The sequence below is a fragment of the Palaemon carinicauda genome, chromosome 2, assembly GCF_036898095.1.
Source record: "Palaemon carinicauda isolate YSFRI2023 chromosome 2, ASM3689809v2, whole genome shotgun sequence".
NCBI lineage: Eukaryota > Metazoa > Arthropoda > Malacostraca > Decapoda > Palaemonidae > Palaemon > Palaemon carinicauda.
In genome coordinates, this window is record NC_090726.1 from 57,491,336 (window position 1) to 57,506,686 (window position 15,351).

General features: G+C 41.9%; 1 protein-coding gene across 1 annotated transcript in view; it reads right to left on the reverse strand.

Annotated features, from left to right (window-relative positions):
• The window catches only part of GlcAT-I (Glucuronyltransferase I), a 122,086-nt gene that overhangs the window by 63,618 nt on the left and 43,117 nt on the right, over window positions 1-15,351 (reverse strand). Inside the window, exon 3 of the mRNA XM_068356059.1 lies at window positions 7,916-8,010. Within this exon, the coding sequence (XP_068212160.1) occupies window positions 7,916-8,010 (95 nt within the window). The remainder of the gene's footprint in view (window positions 1-7,915; window positions 8,011-15,351) is intronic.

Consider the following 15,351-nt stretch of genomic DNA (forward strand, 5'->3'; position numbering starts at 1 on the left):
AAAATTTATCTTGATGTTTATTATAAATGGAAAGCTAATCGAAGAGGCCTAATAAAGGCGGTTGAGATATAAAATATATAGAGGAAAATCTATAATTAATCTATAACGTGATAAGATAATTGCTAAAAGCCTAAAACACACTTCCGTACTAAGGGAAGGGTCGGCCATTTAAAAGTCAAAGAAAGTCCAAAAAACAATCCAAAGTCATCAAAAATTAAATCTATCCAAAAACGAGTTCAAGATTTAAGTTGAAGATAAAACACCTGCACTGCGAAAGCTCAAACCAAAAGGAAGTACTTCACCAAATATGTTGAGAAAACTCCAGGTTATACAGCGAGTATTGATACGTCTTGTCGTTAAGGCCGACAGAGAAAAATTGGGTCTGTTTACATGTATATGCGGTATCTGGCCGATAGTTGGCGCTAGTGGGCACACCCGCAACCTTCATAGCGATCGCTCGCGAGTTTTTGTGTGTTTTTCTGTCGAGCCGCCGGAGGCTCAGCTTTTATATATTCACCGGGTAAGTATATTTAAAAATCTGACGTTTCAGTGATCATGCTCGTTGCTTCCCTTTATATCTTCTTAACTCGTGGCAAAAGGGCTGGCCTTGCCCACCAACCGCCAGTAACTACCGAAACCTCGTTATAAATTTCAACACCCGACTTCCAGCTACACTGGAACTGTTTGTATTAGTTAGAAAAAACTAATTATTAAGAAAAGAAAAACAAATTCATCCAGTACCAAAACTTGAGATCACTAACAACACTCACCTATCCCTCCCTCGGTACATTGTGGATTTATAAATATATTACATGTAAATCTATATTGCAGACTCCTCTTTATGCTGCAGGTTTTTGAAGGTAGATAAGCTTTATATTTTTAAGAATTTATTTATTTCTTCTTAAAAATAGTAATTTGTGGGCCTAAAAATTAATAAATTACAGAAATAAATAAAAATACAGAAATTCAGTTAGGTAGCAAGAATGCAATGTATAGTTTGTCGGGAAGAAGAAAGTGCTTAGTGTACCATAGGTGATACAGTACAAAGAATTGAGTGTCCGTAAGGAAAACTCAGGAAGAATGAAGAAAGTTCTCTAGCTTGCCCAGGTGACTTTGTACAAGTCACACTACTGGCTGGTAAAGGAGACATAACCAATCAGAGCACACTGATCAGTATCCTGGACACCAATTAGCTCGATTGATCCTATGGCAATATCTGAAGTAATTGGAGAAAAAAACTTTTCTAATCTGGCCAAAATAATTATGAGAATAGCAAATTCAAGCATTGATGAATGTAAGTTTCCCAAATTTGAGAAAATGGCTATAGTCACACCGGTTCTGAAAAGTGCTCTGGATTACCAGGAATTAACCTCATATAAATATATTTTGAATGTATCCTTTCTTTCAAAAGTGCTAGAATGCATAATTCTTGAACAACTAGTCAGTCACTTAGAAGTAATAGAAGCTTCGCCAGACAACCTTTCTATACTCTATACTCTACGGAGACATCCATCTATTCTGTTGTAAATGATATGCTGGAAATGATGGATGAAAATAAATGTGGTATTTTAATATTACTCGATCTTAGTGTTGCTTTTAATACAGTTGTTTATGAACTGCTACTAAATGATCTATGGTCGATCGGCGTTGAAAATCAACCTTTCGAAAACCTGAAAGACTACTTGGTTGGCAGAAATTAGTGTGCAAATAGGAAACTCATTCATCATATAAACCTTTCAACAGAGGGGTACCTCAGGGGAGTGTACTTTGTCCAATCTTATTCTGCATCTATACTATTGGTCTACTGAAAATACTACAAAGGCATGGTTTGAAGTTCAAATTATTTACGGATGACACAATTTTACTTCTCCATAAATGATATAGACGACACTACTGAAACTCTAAACCGAATCTTTGATAGTGTTAGAGAATGGATGACAATTACACAACTAAAATTAAATGAAAACAAAACTGAGTTTACAGTGGTGGGAAAGAGAAACAGTGTGAGAAGCTTGGGTGATATTCAAATAAACATAAATAATGACTCAGTGCCAATATCTAGTAAAGTTTGTGACCTAGGCATATTTCTTGACCGCAACTTGTCTCTCAATGACCAAATAAATAATGTGGTAAAAACCCCTCGTTATCATCTAAGAAATATTGCATTCATAAAAAAGTAACTTGTGATAAACTATGTAATTACCAGAATTGACTATTGTAACTCCATCTACTACAATCTACCAGAAGTACAACTCAAGAAATTACAAAACATAATAAACAGAGGAACAAGACTGATAAAAGGTGTCCCACCTAGAGAAAGGATTACTCCTATACTAATTGATCTACAATGGCTGCCGATTAAGCGAGAATTGAGTTTAAAATGTAAAGCCATTGTAAGGATGGAGTTTATGTATCTTCACTGGTGAGTGTTCTAATTTTCTAACTATTTCAATTATGTACGTATAAGGATGTGCCGACAGTAAAATTAAGTTTAGCTTAAAAATATTCTAAGAGAGTATAACACATTTGTAAGAGTTGACATGGTTTATAAAAATGGATTTTCATTATAAAATGAAATTTTATTGCATACTTACCGAACAATTATACAGCTGTAGGTTCCCTACGAATGGCAGACTATAGATTCAAAACTACTGCGGTGGCGCCGCCATCGCTGATGTAGGCGACGTCATCTCCCTCCACTCGAGGGAGCTATAGGTACAACTGTCCAGGTAACATCAATTTGTTCTGCCCAACCATCCACCAGCTTTAATTAATAATTGTTCGGTAAGTATGCATTAAAATTTCATTTTATAATGAAAATCCATTTTTATTGCAGTGTCTTACCGAACAATTATACAGCTGATTACCCATTGCAAGGATGGGGGGGTGTGGATGTAAGTATTACTTCAACAATCGCATACGATTCTTGAAAATAAAGTATACCCAAAAGCAGTTAGTGCCTGCTGTACCTTATCTTGTAAGAGAGCTACTGCAGGAGAATACTGCCTCTGGTCGGTGCTCATCTTACATAGTAGAAGGCTTGGAATATGACCAATGGGTGCCTCTACATGGAGTGGAAGATCCTCCTAGTCATGGTGTTCACCGCTGACTGAACGAAGATACAAAAAAATATCGCCCTTGCCCTGGGCTAAGACCAGAAATAACCAACATGAAAAAACTGTCACCTACACCGAAACAAAAACCTTTACTGTACCCACCAAAACTAACATTAAAACGATTGGTGAGTACTCCAGGTACATTGTACCCCCAGGCTTCCCTTTAACTCGCCAACCTTGGTATAAGGCGAAACATAGGCTAACAGAGGAAGCAACCCCCTATGTCGTTCCTCCCAACACCATGCCAGCTACCGAAAGTGGACCGAGAAACTTACAATCTTCAAACACTGTTTCGATTTCTTTCAAATAATGCGTAGCAAACACATATTTAGACCTCCCAACGGGTACTTTGCAGGATAGCGGGTAGTGACTAGTTGTGTCGAAAAGCGAGAGAAGTTGCTACCGCTCGAAAGTAAAGGAAACACTGCGTCATTAGCTTGAGAATGTGCTTCTACAATTAACTCTCTCAGAAAACTCTGTTCTGCGGAGATAATATCTCAATGCCCGCACGGGACATGAGTCTTTCTTCTTCTTCCTGGCCTATCAAGTCTGTCAGGTTTTTGAGAACAAATTTTCGTGGCCACGGATTAGAAAAGTTGCGCGAATAATGTATGTGTGACGAATCGCAACATTACTTACTTTTACTTTAGGGGTTTATTTCTCGCCCTCCATCAGACACTAAGAGTCTGTTCAGGCAGGCCTTGATGTGCGAAAATAATTTCTTTCCAGTTTATATTTTGCTCTGTATCTTTTCAGTTATTCACTAGCATTTGTATTCAGGCTTAATAGTTTTCTGATCACTATTATAACACTTTCCAAAGAGATAAGTCTACAAGTTTTTCTTGAAAGCTGCCACATTATTGCCGAAAGAATTTTGATCGTTGACTAACTGTAATATTTTCTTGAATGAGAGCGAACATGTTCTCAAACAAAATATAGTTTTAGAGGCGATCATTTCACCTTTGGTTTACCCCTCCTCTTTATATGAGGAGCTAGCCAGTGTTCATTACACAGAAATGGATGTCTGGTTACCTGTGGGCGGAGTTTGAAAACGTTCGTAAATGTAATGAAAAGTTACCCACGCTGTTACTATCGTTCTTTTAACGTTAGCTAACAACGTTCCTTCGGGACTAATTGTTCGAAACAATAACCCTGTAAGGATAGAATAAAAAGGTCTCGGAAGCTTATCGTGTAAAAAGCAAGTCGTTATACCCAGGGTACAATGACGGGGGAGGCTGCCTCCATCAAACGGTAGAACCGAGTTTAAGACAATAACCTCGCGGTTTTGTCTTGGCTAGAGTGCACGCTCCAGGACGGCCTACGGCCTTCATGAAGTTTAAACAACACCCATTGAAGTTCTGTAAGAACTTCTCAGGAACAAGTCTCCCGAAAAGGGTGAAGTCTTGTATGTGGGAGTTTGCTTCAAGAATGCCAAACATAATTGCCATCAACCACTTACATGAAGGGGTTACCATCGAACGCTTTCTCGCTAGTGAGAAAAACTACCGTCTAAATCAGGCAAGGCCTGCCAGGGAAATGAACTGGAATGTAAATAATTTTTAATTCCTCGCTCATTTCCGTCTGCTAACCAAACCACTCGAAGTGGGAAGGAGGAGGAAAGATGACGGTGGTTCGTTCGAAAACGAAAGGATTGGTGCTGGCGAAACCAGACTAGCTGATATAGTAATCAGCTGGGAGTGTAGATTGACGTAACAAGTCACACCTTTGGAAGACCCATCTCGTAGAGGGGGGGAGGTCGACCATAGAGTTTTCAGAAACCTCTGGATCGCGGAAACCGAAAGATTCGGATGAAAACCTAGGGGTTCAGAATCTATTTGTGAATACCTTTCTCACGACCTTAAGGAATGTTGTGCCGAGAACCCGCAGGAACTCTGTCGCTTATTCCTGACGGAATTTTCAGGAATGGTGTTATGTGACCAGGACCCAAAGGAACTGTGTCATAGTTACCTGTAGAGATTCGTAAGCCCTTAGGCAGCAGGCATCCCTCTGTCATCATAGTAAAACTCTTGATGACGATGGGCGCGCGCGAACAATTCACAGGATGAGAGTTTGAAAACTCTGTCATAAGAGTAAACCTCATGTGCACTCATGAACACTTCGCGCCACGAGAGTTCGAAAAACTCTGTCATAAGAGTTGTTCGTGCACTTCAACTAATTGCGTGCGCCTAGCTGTTTGAGCGCACCCAGTTGGTCGTGCGCACCAATATGGTCCTGCGCGCCACATATCCATTCTAACGGCAGTACTTGAAGAAGGCGACTTAGTCCGTCCGCCAACACGTTCATTTTCCCTTGAACAAATCGAGGGATCAGCGTAACCTGACCAGGTGTAACCCCTTTTCCAGAGGAGTCAACACTCGCGTAAATACTTGCGGTGCTGTCGAGAGGCCGAAGCAAAGAGATCGAAACTGTTAGATCTTGCCCATAAACACAAACTGAAGATATTTCCTGGAGTTCTGATGAATCAGAATGTGGAAATATGCGTCCTGCATATCCAGGGATACCATCCAGTCCCCTTGATAAAGGGATTCCAACACTGAACGAGTCGTTTCCATATTGAATTTGGTCTTCGAAAGGGTTTCTTCTGCAAAGGTGATACCGAGGTGGTAGTCGCCACAGTCGAGGGTTTAACCCGCTTAGAAGACTGTGCAAGCAAGTCATTAGTAGACTTCTTCTCTAGTGCGGAAAGAATCTTGGTCACTATTTCTTCTGGAAACAGATGACCCTTGTCGAGAGGAGAAAACAAAAGGGCGGACTTCTGAGACGAAGCGATTCCTTTTAAAACAAACACCAGAGCTGTCTTATCTTGAGAGTCCCAAATGCAAAGAGAGAGGCCAGTTCATCGCAACCATCCCGAACTGATTTGTCAGCACATGACAAAACCCCAAGCCAGTCCGATGCCAGATCTTCCTGAAAAGGAAGGTGTCACGCCAGTCGAATTATCTGTCGCATGCGAAGTCGAAGGACAAGTTTCGACAGTTTGATGAGTCAAAGATCTCAATGAACTGAGAATCGGTCGTTCCACAACCAAGTCGAAGGCAACTGTCGCTGATGTAAGAAAACGAGGCGAAGTCCGCGTAGCTACGCTACATGACGGGCGAGCGATATCTACTTCTCTGTTCCTTTTCACAGGAGGCGAAGAGAACACCTCTTCAGTCGAACGTCTCTTCAACGGACGTGAGACTGAAGAATCACGCCACTTACGACATCTAACCGAAGGCGAATCACTCGACTTACGATGTCTAACCGAGGGCGAATCACTCGACTCTGTTGATAACTGATCACCAAACGACACACCTTTCCAATGATGTTTAGTCGAATCCTGTGGTCGCACCACAAAATCGACTGAGGAAGCGACTGTTTGTGGGCAAACCCCAACAGTCTCACTTGGACCTACGGTACGTCTTCTCCCCAAGGCGGGAGAGCGGGACAGTGACCTTCGTCTAGGAGAACTATCGAGACAAACAGCCACCCCCTCAGATGCACTGCACTGACACTTTTCACTTTACTAGAAGTCTTTCCTATGAAAGACTTTACAGATAAACCTAACTGCATCACCGTATTAACTAATACATCAAATTTCTTTTCAAACTTAGACTCGAGTCTGGCAATGGTGTCAGGAGAAACTCTACGGGAAGTTGGCAAAGGAGATACAGGAGCAGGAGTAGGAGGACTCAAGATCAAAGACATAATAAGAGGAGAAGGAGAAGGAAGAGGAGAAGGAGAAAGAAGAGGAGAAGGAGAAGGAAGAGGAGAAGAAGAAGGAATAGGAGCAGGAGCTTCGATAGAAGAAGCCGAAGAAGCTAAACTAGTCTTACTTTCAGCTCTGAGAGCCGCCTTCCTCTTCCTATCCTTAAATATCTTCCTCGAGTGAGAAACAGAAACTTTCCACTGTTGTTCACTCCAATCCTTTCATCACAAGTAGATTCTCTAGAGCACTCACAACCCCTACACTTAATTCACTTAGTGTGCGAATCATAAATTAATTCAACTAACCTAGTTTTGCACCTACTGGCGCAGGGTTGCCAGTTTGGTCTTTTTTTCAGGCCAAAAGACCTCAATTTGGCCTTTTTTAAAACATTGATTGGCCACTAGCAATATGAAAAAAGGCGAGTCAAATAATACTGTATATTTGGCCTTTTTCTACTAATGGGTTGGCCTTTTAAAGCTTCTGTTGATTAGAAGTTGGCCTTTCCCCATTTAGAAAACCTGGCAACTCTGTACCGGCGCAAAACCTAACTACTGACATGATGGCAAGACCACAAAATTGCAGAAAAGAAATTCAGCTTCAATCCTACAAACACGGAGTTGATTACTTCACCGATATTGGAGAGATAATACTTCCCAACAAATGAAGAAAAAAGTCTGCACCGACCACCGATGTTCACCAGAAGCCGGCAGAGAACGAATTGATGTTACCTGGACAGTTGTACCTATAGCTCCCTCGAGTGGAGGGAGATGACGTCACCTACATCAGCGATGGCGGCGCCACCGCGGTAGTTTTGAATCTATAGTCTGCCATTCGTAGGGAACCTACAGCTGTATAATTTTTCAGTAAGACACTGCAATAAAAACTTAAATTTATATAGAAGGAAAAAATATGAAAAATTATAAAAATAATGAAAATAAAATGCCACAGATTTCTATATCTACTTCATAGTTTTCCAGCTACGGGGAGGACGAAATACCTGTACTTATAATTTTATTTACTCCAAAACACCAGTACAAAAATCTATAATTGACTAGCTAGTTAACTACAGCCTTATCAATTTTTAACATACCTCTCTTTGTAAATTTAAAATTTTCTTTAATGTGCTTGAGGATAGCTCAGCAAATGGATCTCTTTCAGCCGAACTTATCAACTCTGAGAAAAAACCTGAAATAAGGATCACCTAATTAAAAAATCATAAATTCATTTTGATTAAAAGGAAATTTTACAAAAAGAACTATCAAGTGAAATCCATAAAACATTTTCTAATAAATAGTATCCCTCATAAATAATCATTTTCATAAAATTTTTAAAAAAAATGTTATTTTTATAATAAAATAAATTTTTGAATATACTTACCCGGTGATTATAATAGCTGCAACTCTGTTGCTCGACAGAAAACTCTAAGGTAAAATTCGCCAGTGATCGCTACACAGGTTGCAGGTGTGCCCAACAGCGCCATCTGTCGTCCAGATACCCAGTACTCAATGTAAACAAAGAACTCAATTTTCTCCTCGTCCCACTGCGTCTCTATTGGGGAGGAAGGGAGGGTCCTTTAATTTATAATCACCGGGTAAGTATATTCAAAAATTTATTTTATTATAAAAATAACATTTTTCAATATTTAACTTAGCCGGTGATTATAATAGCTGATTCACACCCAGGGGGGTGGGTAGAGACCAGCAAAATATGTTTACATTATTATGAGCTAAGAATTTTTATTTCATTTTAGAAGTTATCAAAATAACAAAAACAAAATAAATAGGTACCTGGTAAGGAAGTCGACTTGAACAATTACTCTGCCTTTTTAAGTACGTCTTCCTTACGGAGCCTCGCGATCCTCTTAGGATGCTGATCGACCCCTAGGATCTGAAGTATCAAGGGTTGCAACCCATACAACAGGACCTCATCAAAACCCCTAATCTAGGCGCTTCTCAAGAAATGACTTTGACCACCCGCCAAATCAACCAGGATGCGAAAGGCTTCTTAGCCTTCCGGACAACCCAAAAACAACAATAAAAACATTTCAAGAGAAAGATTAAAAAGGTTATGGAATTAGGGAATTGTAGTGGTTGAGCCCTCACCCACTACTGCACTCGCTGCTACGAATGGTCCCAGTGTGTAGCAGTTCTTGTAAAGAGACTGGACATCTTTCAAGTAAAATGACGCGAACACTGACTTGCTTCTCCAATAGGTTGCGTCCATTATACTTTGCAGAGATATATTTTGCTTAAAGGCCACGGAAGTTGTTACAGCTCTAACTTCGTGCTTTCTTCACCTTAAGCAAAGTTCGGTCTTCCTCACTCAGATGTGAATGAGCTTCTCGTATTAACAATCTGATAAAGTCTGATCAAGCATACTTTGACAAAGGCAAGGATGGTTTCTTAACTGAACACCATAAAGCTTCAGATTGGCCTTGTAAAGGTTTAGTATGCTTTAAATAGAACTTAAGAGCTCTAACAGGGCATAAGACTCTTTCTAGTTCATTGCCTACGATCTACGATAAGCTGGGGATATCGAAAGATTTAGGCCAAGGCCGAGAAGGCAGCTCATTTTTGGCTAGAAAACCAAGTTGTAGCGAACAAGTGGCTTTTTCTGACGAAAATCCTATGTTCTTGCTGAAGGCATGAATCTCACTGACTCTTTTAGCCGAGGCTAAGCATACCCGGAAAAGAGTCTTAAGAGTGAGATCTTTCAGGGAGGCTGATTGTAACGGCTCCAACCTGTCTGATATGAAGAATCTTAGTACCACGTCTAAATTCCATCCAGGGGTAGCCAAACGACGCTCCTTGGTGGTCTCAAAAGACTTAAGGAGGTCTTGCAGATCTTTATGTTTGGAAAGATCTAAGCCTCTATGCCGGAAGACCGATGCCAACATGCTTCTGTAGCCCTTGATAGTGGGAGCTGAAAGGGATCGTCCTTTTCTCAGGTATAAGAGAAAAACAGCTATTTGAGCTACAGAGGTACTGGTCGAGGATACAGAAACTGACTTGCACCAGTCTCGGAAGACTTCCCACTTCGATTGGTAGACTCTAATGGAAGAAGCTCTCCTTGCTCTAGCAATCGCACTGGCTGCTTCCTTCGAAAAGCCTCTAGCTCTCGAGAGTCTTTCGATAATCTGAAGGCAGTCAGACGAAGAGCGTGGAGGCTTTGGAGTACCTTCTTTACGTGTGGCTGACGTAGAAGGTCTACCCTTAGAGGAAGACTACTGGGAACGTCTTCTAACCATCGAAGTATCTCGGTGAACCATTCTCTCGCGGGCCAGAGGGAAGCAACTAACGTCAACCTTGTCCCTTCGTGAGAGGCGAACTTCTGCAGTACCTTGTTGACAATCTTGAACGGTGGGAATGCGTAGAGATCCAGATGTGACCAATCTAGGAGGAAAGCATCTATATGTATTGCTGCTGGGTCCGGGACTGGAGAGCAATAGATTGGAAGCCTCTTGGTCAGCGAGGTTGCAAAGAGATCTATGGATGGTTTTACCCCAAGTGGCCCAAAGTCTCTTGCACACATCCTTGTGGAGGGTCCATTCGGTTGGAATTACTTGCCCTTTCCGACTGAGACAATCTGCTATGACGTTCAAGTCGCCTTGGATGAACCTCTTTACTAGGGAATGTCTTGACCTTTTGACCAGATGAGCAGGTCCCTTGTGATCTCGTACAACGTCAGTGAGTGGGTACCTCCTTGTTTGGAGATGTACGCCAAGGCCGTGGTGATGTCCGAGTTAACTTCCACCACTTTGCCTCGAAGGAGAGACTTGAAGCTTTTCAAGGCCAGATGTACTGCCAACAGCTCCTTGCAGTTGATATGCATGCTCCTCTGACTCGAGTTCCACAGTCCTGAGCATTCCCGACCGTCTAGTGTCGCGCCCCAGCCCACGTCCGATGCGTCCGAGAAGAGAACGTGGTTGGGAGTCTGAACAGCCAGGGGAAGACCCTCTCTTAGGTTGATATTGTCCTTCCACCAAGTCAGACAAGACTTTATCTTTTCGGAAACCGGGATCGAGACCGCTTCTAGCGTCTTGTCCTTTTTCCAGTGAAAAGCTAGATGGTATTGAAGAGGACGGAGGTGTAGTCTTCCTAGTGACACAAATTGTTCCACGGATGACAGCGTCCCTACCAGACTCATCCACAGCCTGACTGAGCAGCGTTCCTTCTTCAGCATCTTCTGGATGGATAGCAGGGCTTGATCTATTCTGGGGGCTGATCGTCTTGATGTTCAGCAACGTCCTCATCAGAGGGTTCCTCATCCGAAAACTGATGAGGAAACGGCAACGGAGTGGGCAACGTCTGGCTCGCTGAGTCCGGTCGCACTGGTGGATGCGTGACGGAGCCGGACGCAATATCATGGAACTGCTGCACAGTCTGTGAACTGTCAACAACCATGGGTGCGCGAGGAAGCACAGCGTCAACCCGAGACTGTCTAGACCGTCTGGGTTGTGCAGTCAACACCCTACCGGGTTGCTGAGGTTGACGCACTGCGTCAAAACAAGTCACCTCTGCTGGTTGTTGAACGTCCTGAACGTCAACAACCACCTCCGAGCGTCGCTTAACGTCAACGTGCGGCTGGCAACCCACACTGGGTCGCATCGGTGGAGGAACCACCTCAACTGGCAGACGCGAGTAGGTTACCTCAGCGTCAACAGGGCGCACAACCGACCGGTTGGAAGGTTGTTGGCCAGAAGGTTCGGTAGCAACCTTCTCCGCATTAAAGTCCTCTATCAAGGATGCAAGCTTGGACTGCATGTCTTGCAGCAAAGCCCATTTAGGGTCTACGGGAGCAGGTGTGGCAACAGACGGGGTTAGCGACTGAGGCGGTACCGTTTACCATCCCTGAAAGCCTTGTTAAGCGTGACATAATTGTACAGCAAAACTTCAAAGGCTCGAAAACAGCTGTGAAGTTGACCTGTAAACAACTTGGAGCGTCTCCTGGCCAGGCGCCAGGGAGAGTCTACGAGAATTGAGAAGTCTATCTGGGCAGAGGCATGAACTCCCAAGCCGAGAACTTCTCTCGTGTCATATCAGACTCTCGCTCTATAAATCAGTTTAAAAGAAGGGAAAGCAAAGGCTGTATCCCCCAAACTCCTCCTGGTGAAAAACCAGTCGCCTAGCCAACGTAAAGCTCTCTAGGAGAGCGAGAGAGCACTAGCTTAAAAACAACGGCTTCGAAGTAGCTAGGCCTAGTGAAAGCTCTGACGTTTAGGCGAACGAGGAGCAGCAGTTACAAAAAGATCCGGACAAAGATCCTTAAAAATCAGCATGATTTAATCAAAGTCCATAGAGGGCTAAGCAGCTTTAGGCTCCTCTCCGTCTGACAGAGTCCTCAAGGGAATATCAGTAGGAGGGGGAACAGCAACTTCCTCATCTACAGGAACCTTGTCCGATAAAAGCTGAGTCTCAAGCAAGGGAGAGACCTACCGTGGTGGCAATGCTTTACAAGCAGTCCACACTCACTGGTGCATTAGTAGCGGACCAGAACGCAACGTCATGTAACTGCTTGACAGTCTGTGAACTGTCAACAACTGAACTGTCAACCACAACAGGTGCGTGAGGACGCACAGCGTCCACTCGAGACTGCTTTGACTGCCTAGACTGAGCAGTCAAAACAACTCTAGAATGCGGAGGTTGACGCACAGCGTCAAAACAAGTCGGTCAACAGGAGCCTCAGCAAGTGGCCTAACGTCCAAATGCGGCTGAAAAACCACACGAGACCGCATCGAGTGTGGTTCTAAACAACCTGACTGACGTGACTAAGCTACGCCAACGTCAACAGTAAGCACAAAGGAACGTTAGGTTGGCTGAAAGCCAGGATATCGATGAGATAAACGGCTAGACTCAACGGACTAATCGGCAGAATAGTCTTCCATAAGGGAGGCAAGCATATACAGTACTGCATGTCTTGCCATACAACCCATTAAGGATCAACGGAAATGGTTGTGGTAAGAGACGAGGGTAACGTCTGTGACCGCAACACTTTGCCTACAAAAAAAGACTCTCGGAGTCTGTGTTACGCTTTTGTTAGGCGGCGAGCAGTTATCCGATGACTGCATAGGGTCAGAGCTGTCCTAATGGTTGTAACCAGGACGCTGGACCTGTCCTGAAAGGACTGACTTTCGCTTAAGGGCTTCGAAACCTTGTGACAGGTTTCTTATGCGAAAAGCCTTCGGATGACGAGGAGAAACAACGTCTCTCTCGTCTTATGGTAGGGGAGATCTTGGTAAGATACACCCGATACCATAGAGGGAAAACGTCTGTTCGTTGGTCAAGGCCTCTCGAACCCATAAGTCGTTTGACATTACTTCTCCCCTGGGCTTGGGAGCATGTAAGAGGTCCCGGACTAGGTGAATGACAGGCACGAACAGACGAACCCTCGGACGCAACACTGTAACACTTTGCGCATATCACTTTATCACTTCGATTTTCTGTTTTGCACTTATTTCACTGAAATTTTTACTGATTTCTACCTGAAACACGCAATTCTACCCTTCATTAAAAGGTAGTAATTGCGAAATCAGTCGTATAATGCAAGCTCATTAATACCAGCAAAAAACAGAAAACATATTTAAAGATAAAAAAATCAGTGGCTGGGAAAGAGACTAAACACTAGTTCATATAACTACGTTTTCAATCTCTCACCGCACATAGCCTGGGGACGAGAATAAAAAACTAAAACGTTTTATCCTTCCTCCCCGTACAGCGACTAGGGACGAGAGTAACACGAGAACAACGTTACCCGCTTGAACGGAACGTTTTCTCTCCTCTCTCTCCCTCCGTCTCTATCTCTCTCTCTCTTTCTCTCTTGATTTCGCACCTAAGAGAAGAGCCCAATTATATTTCGTCAAAAAAACATGTTATTTGACTAAAGGAAAAAACTGAAAGGTTTTTCAAATAAAAAGTTCCTTTAAAATAGAATTTAAAACATTTAAGCTAAGAAAGAATGAACAAAACGTCAGAATCGATTTACTCTTACTGCAAAGTGAAACCGTGATACACTCTCTCTCTATCGTAACGATAGAGCGCATGTTGAACGTCCTGAACGTCAACAACTGCGTAGCATAAATAAACTAAACGTTAGTTCATCTTTGAAAACAGTACGAAGACTATCAAAGAAATTCTTTCATAAAATATTACATTTAAAAAGTTTTAAATCCTTAGCTCTTTAAAAGCTAATTACGATATAAAGGGCTCAACGTTGATTAACTTCGGTTTCCAAGTTAGGACCGCCTACTCTCAGGAAAGGTCTATATAAACAAAACATTAAAATTATTTTTATATGTTTATAATAAATGGAAAGTTAATCGAAGAGGCCTAATAAAGGCGGAGAGATATAAAATATATAGAGGAAAATCTATAACGTGATATAATTACTAAAAGCCTAAACACACTTCCGCTAAGGGAAGGGTCGGCCATTTAAAAGTGAAAGAAAGTCCATACTCTCTTTGTCACCATAATTAAATCTATCCAAAACGAGTTCAAGATTTAAGATGAAGATAAAACACCTGCATAGCGAAAGCTCAAAACTAGAATAGTGTACTTCACCAATTAGTTGTGAAAACAAATCCAGTTTAGCAACAGCGAATAAGCACGTCTTGTCGGGAGCACGACAGAGAGAAAATTGAGTTCTTTGTTTACATTGAGTACTGGGTATCTGGACGACAGATGGCGCTGTTGGGCACACCCGCAACCTGTGTAGCGATCGCTGGCGAATTTTACCTTAGAGTTTTCTGTCGAGCAACAGAGTTGCAGCTATTATAATCACCGGCTAAGTTAAATATTGAAAAATCATTATTGTAAATAACAACTCAAATTGTATTATTGTCTCTATTCTTAAATATTTTATTGTAAAAAGTTACACAAAATCATAATCAGTAAAACCCAATTACTGTACTTTGTAATACCCATATGTGCATCCACCTAAATTCTTAGACTCAAGATAGGTGAAAAAAAGTATCCTTCCAGTTTCAGTTACTGGACCAGGATTTTTAGATCCACAACCAATGAATTAGAATTTTAATTATTGTTTATAATACCTAAAACAGATGCAAGGTACATAAAGGTTGGGAGGAATGTCAATAAAGTACAGTACTGTGTTTATACAGTATGTATATTAAAAATCACATTTATCACAAACTCATTACTTTACAATAGCCTAAACAACTACTTAGGGAAGGCTTCTGTACCTGTTGCCCCATGGGGTAGATAGAACCAAAGCCAAATGGAATTACAGTACAAAACTCGGTAAACTGACAATACATCAAGAATTGGACAGGCAATATGTTAGTATGGACATGGCTGTTATGTTTGGATTGATTAAATACTGTAGCCATATCTAAATATGGGATAATGAGTATAACATCCCAATCCCTCTTTACTTTACACCTGAAAATATTTGACCTACTGCTCTTACATCAAAGAAGGGAGAAAATAATTCTCCAGGGGCTTAATTGAAGCATGTGTTAAATGTCAAAAATTATAATTGTTCCGACACTCAATACAAACTCTCATTCTT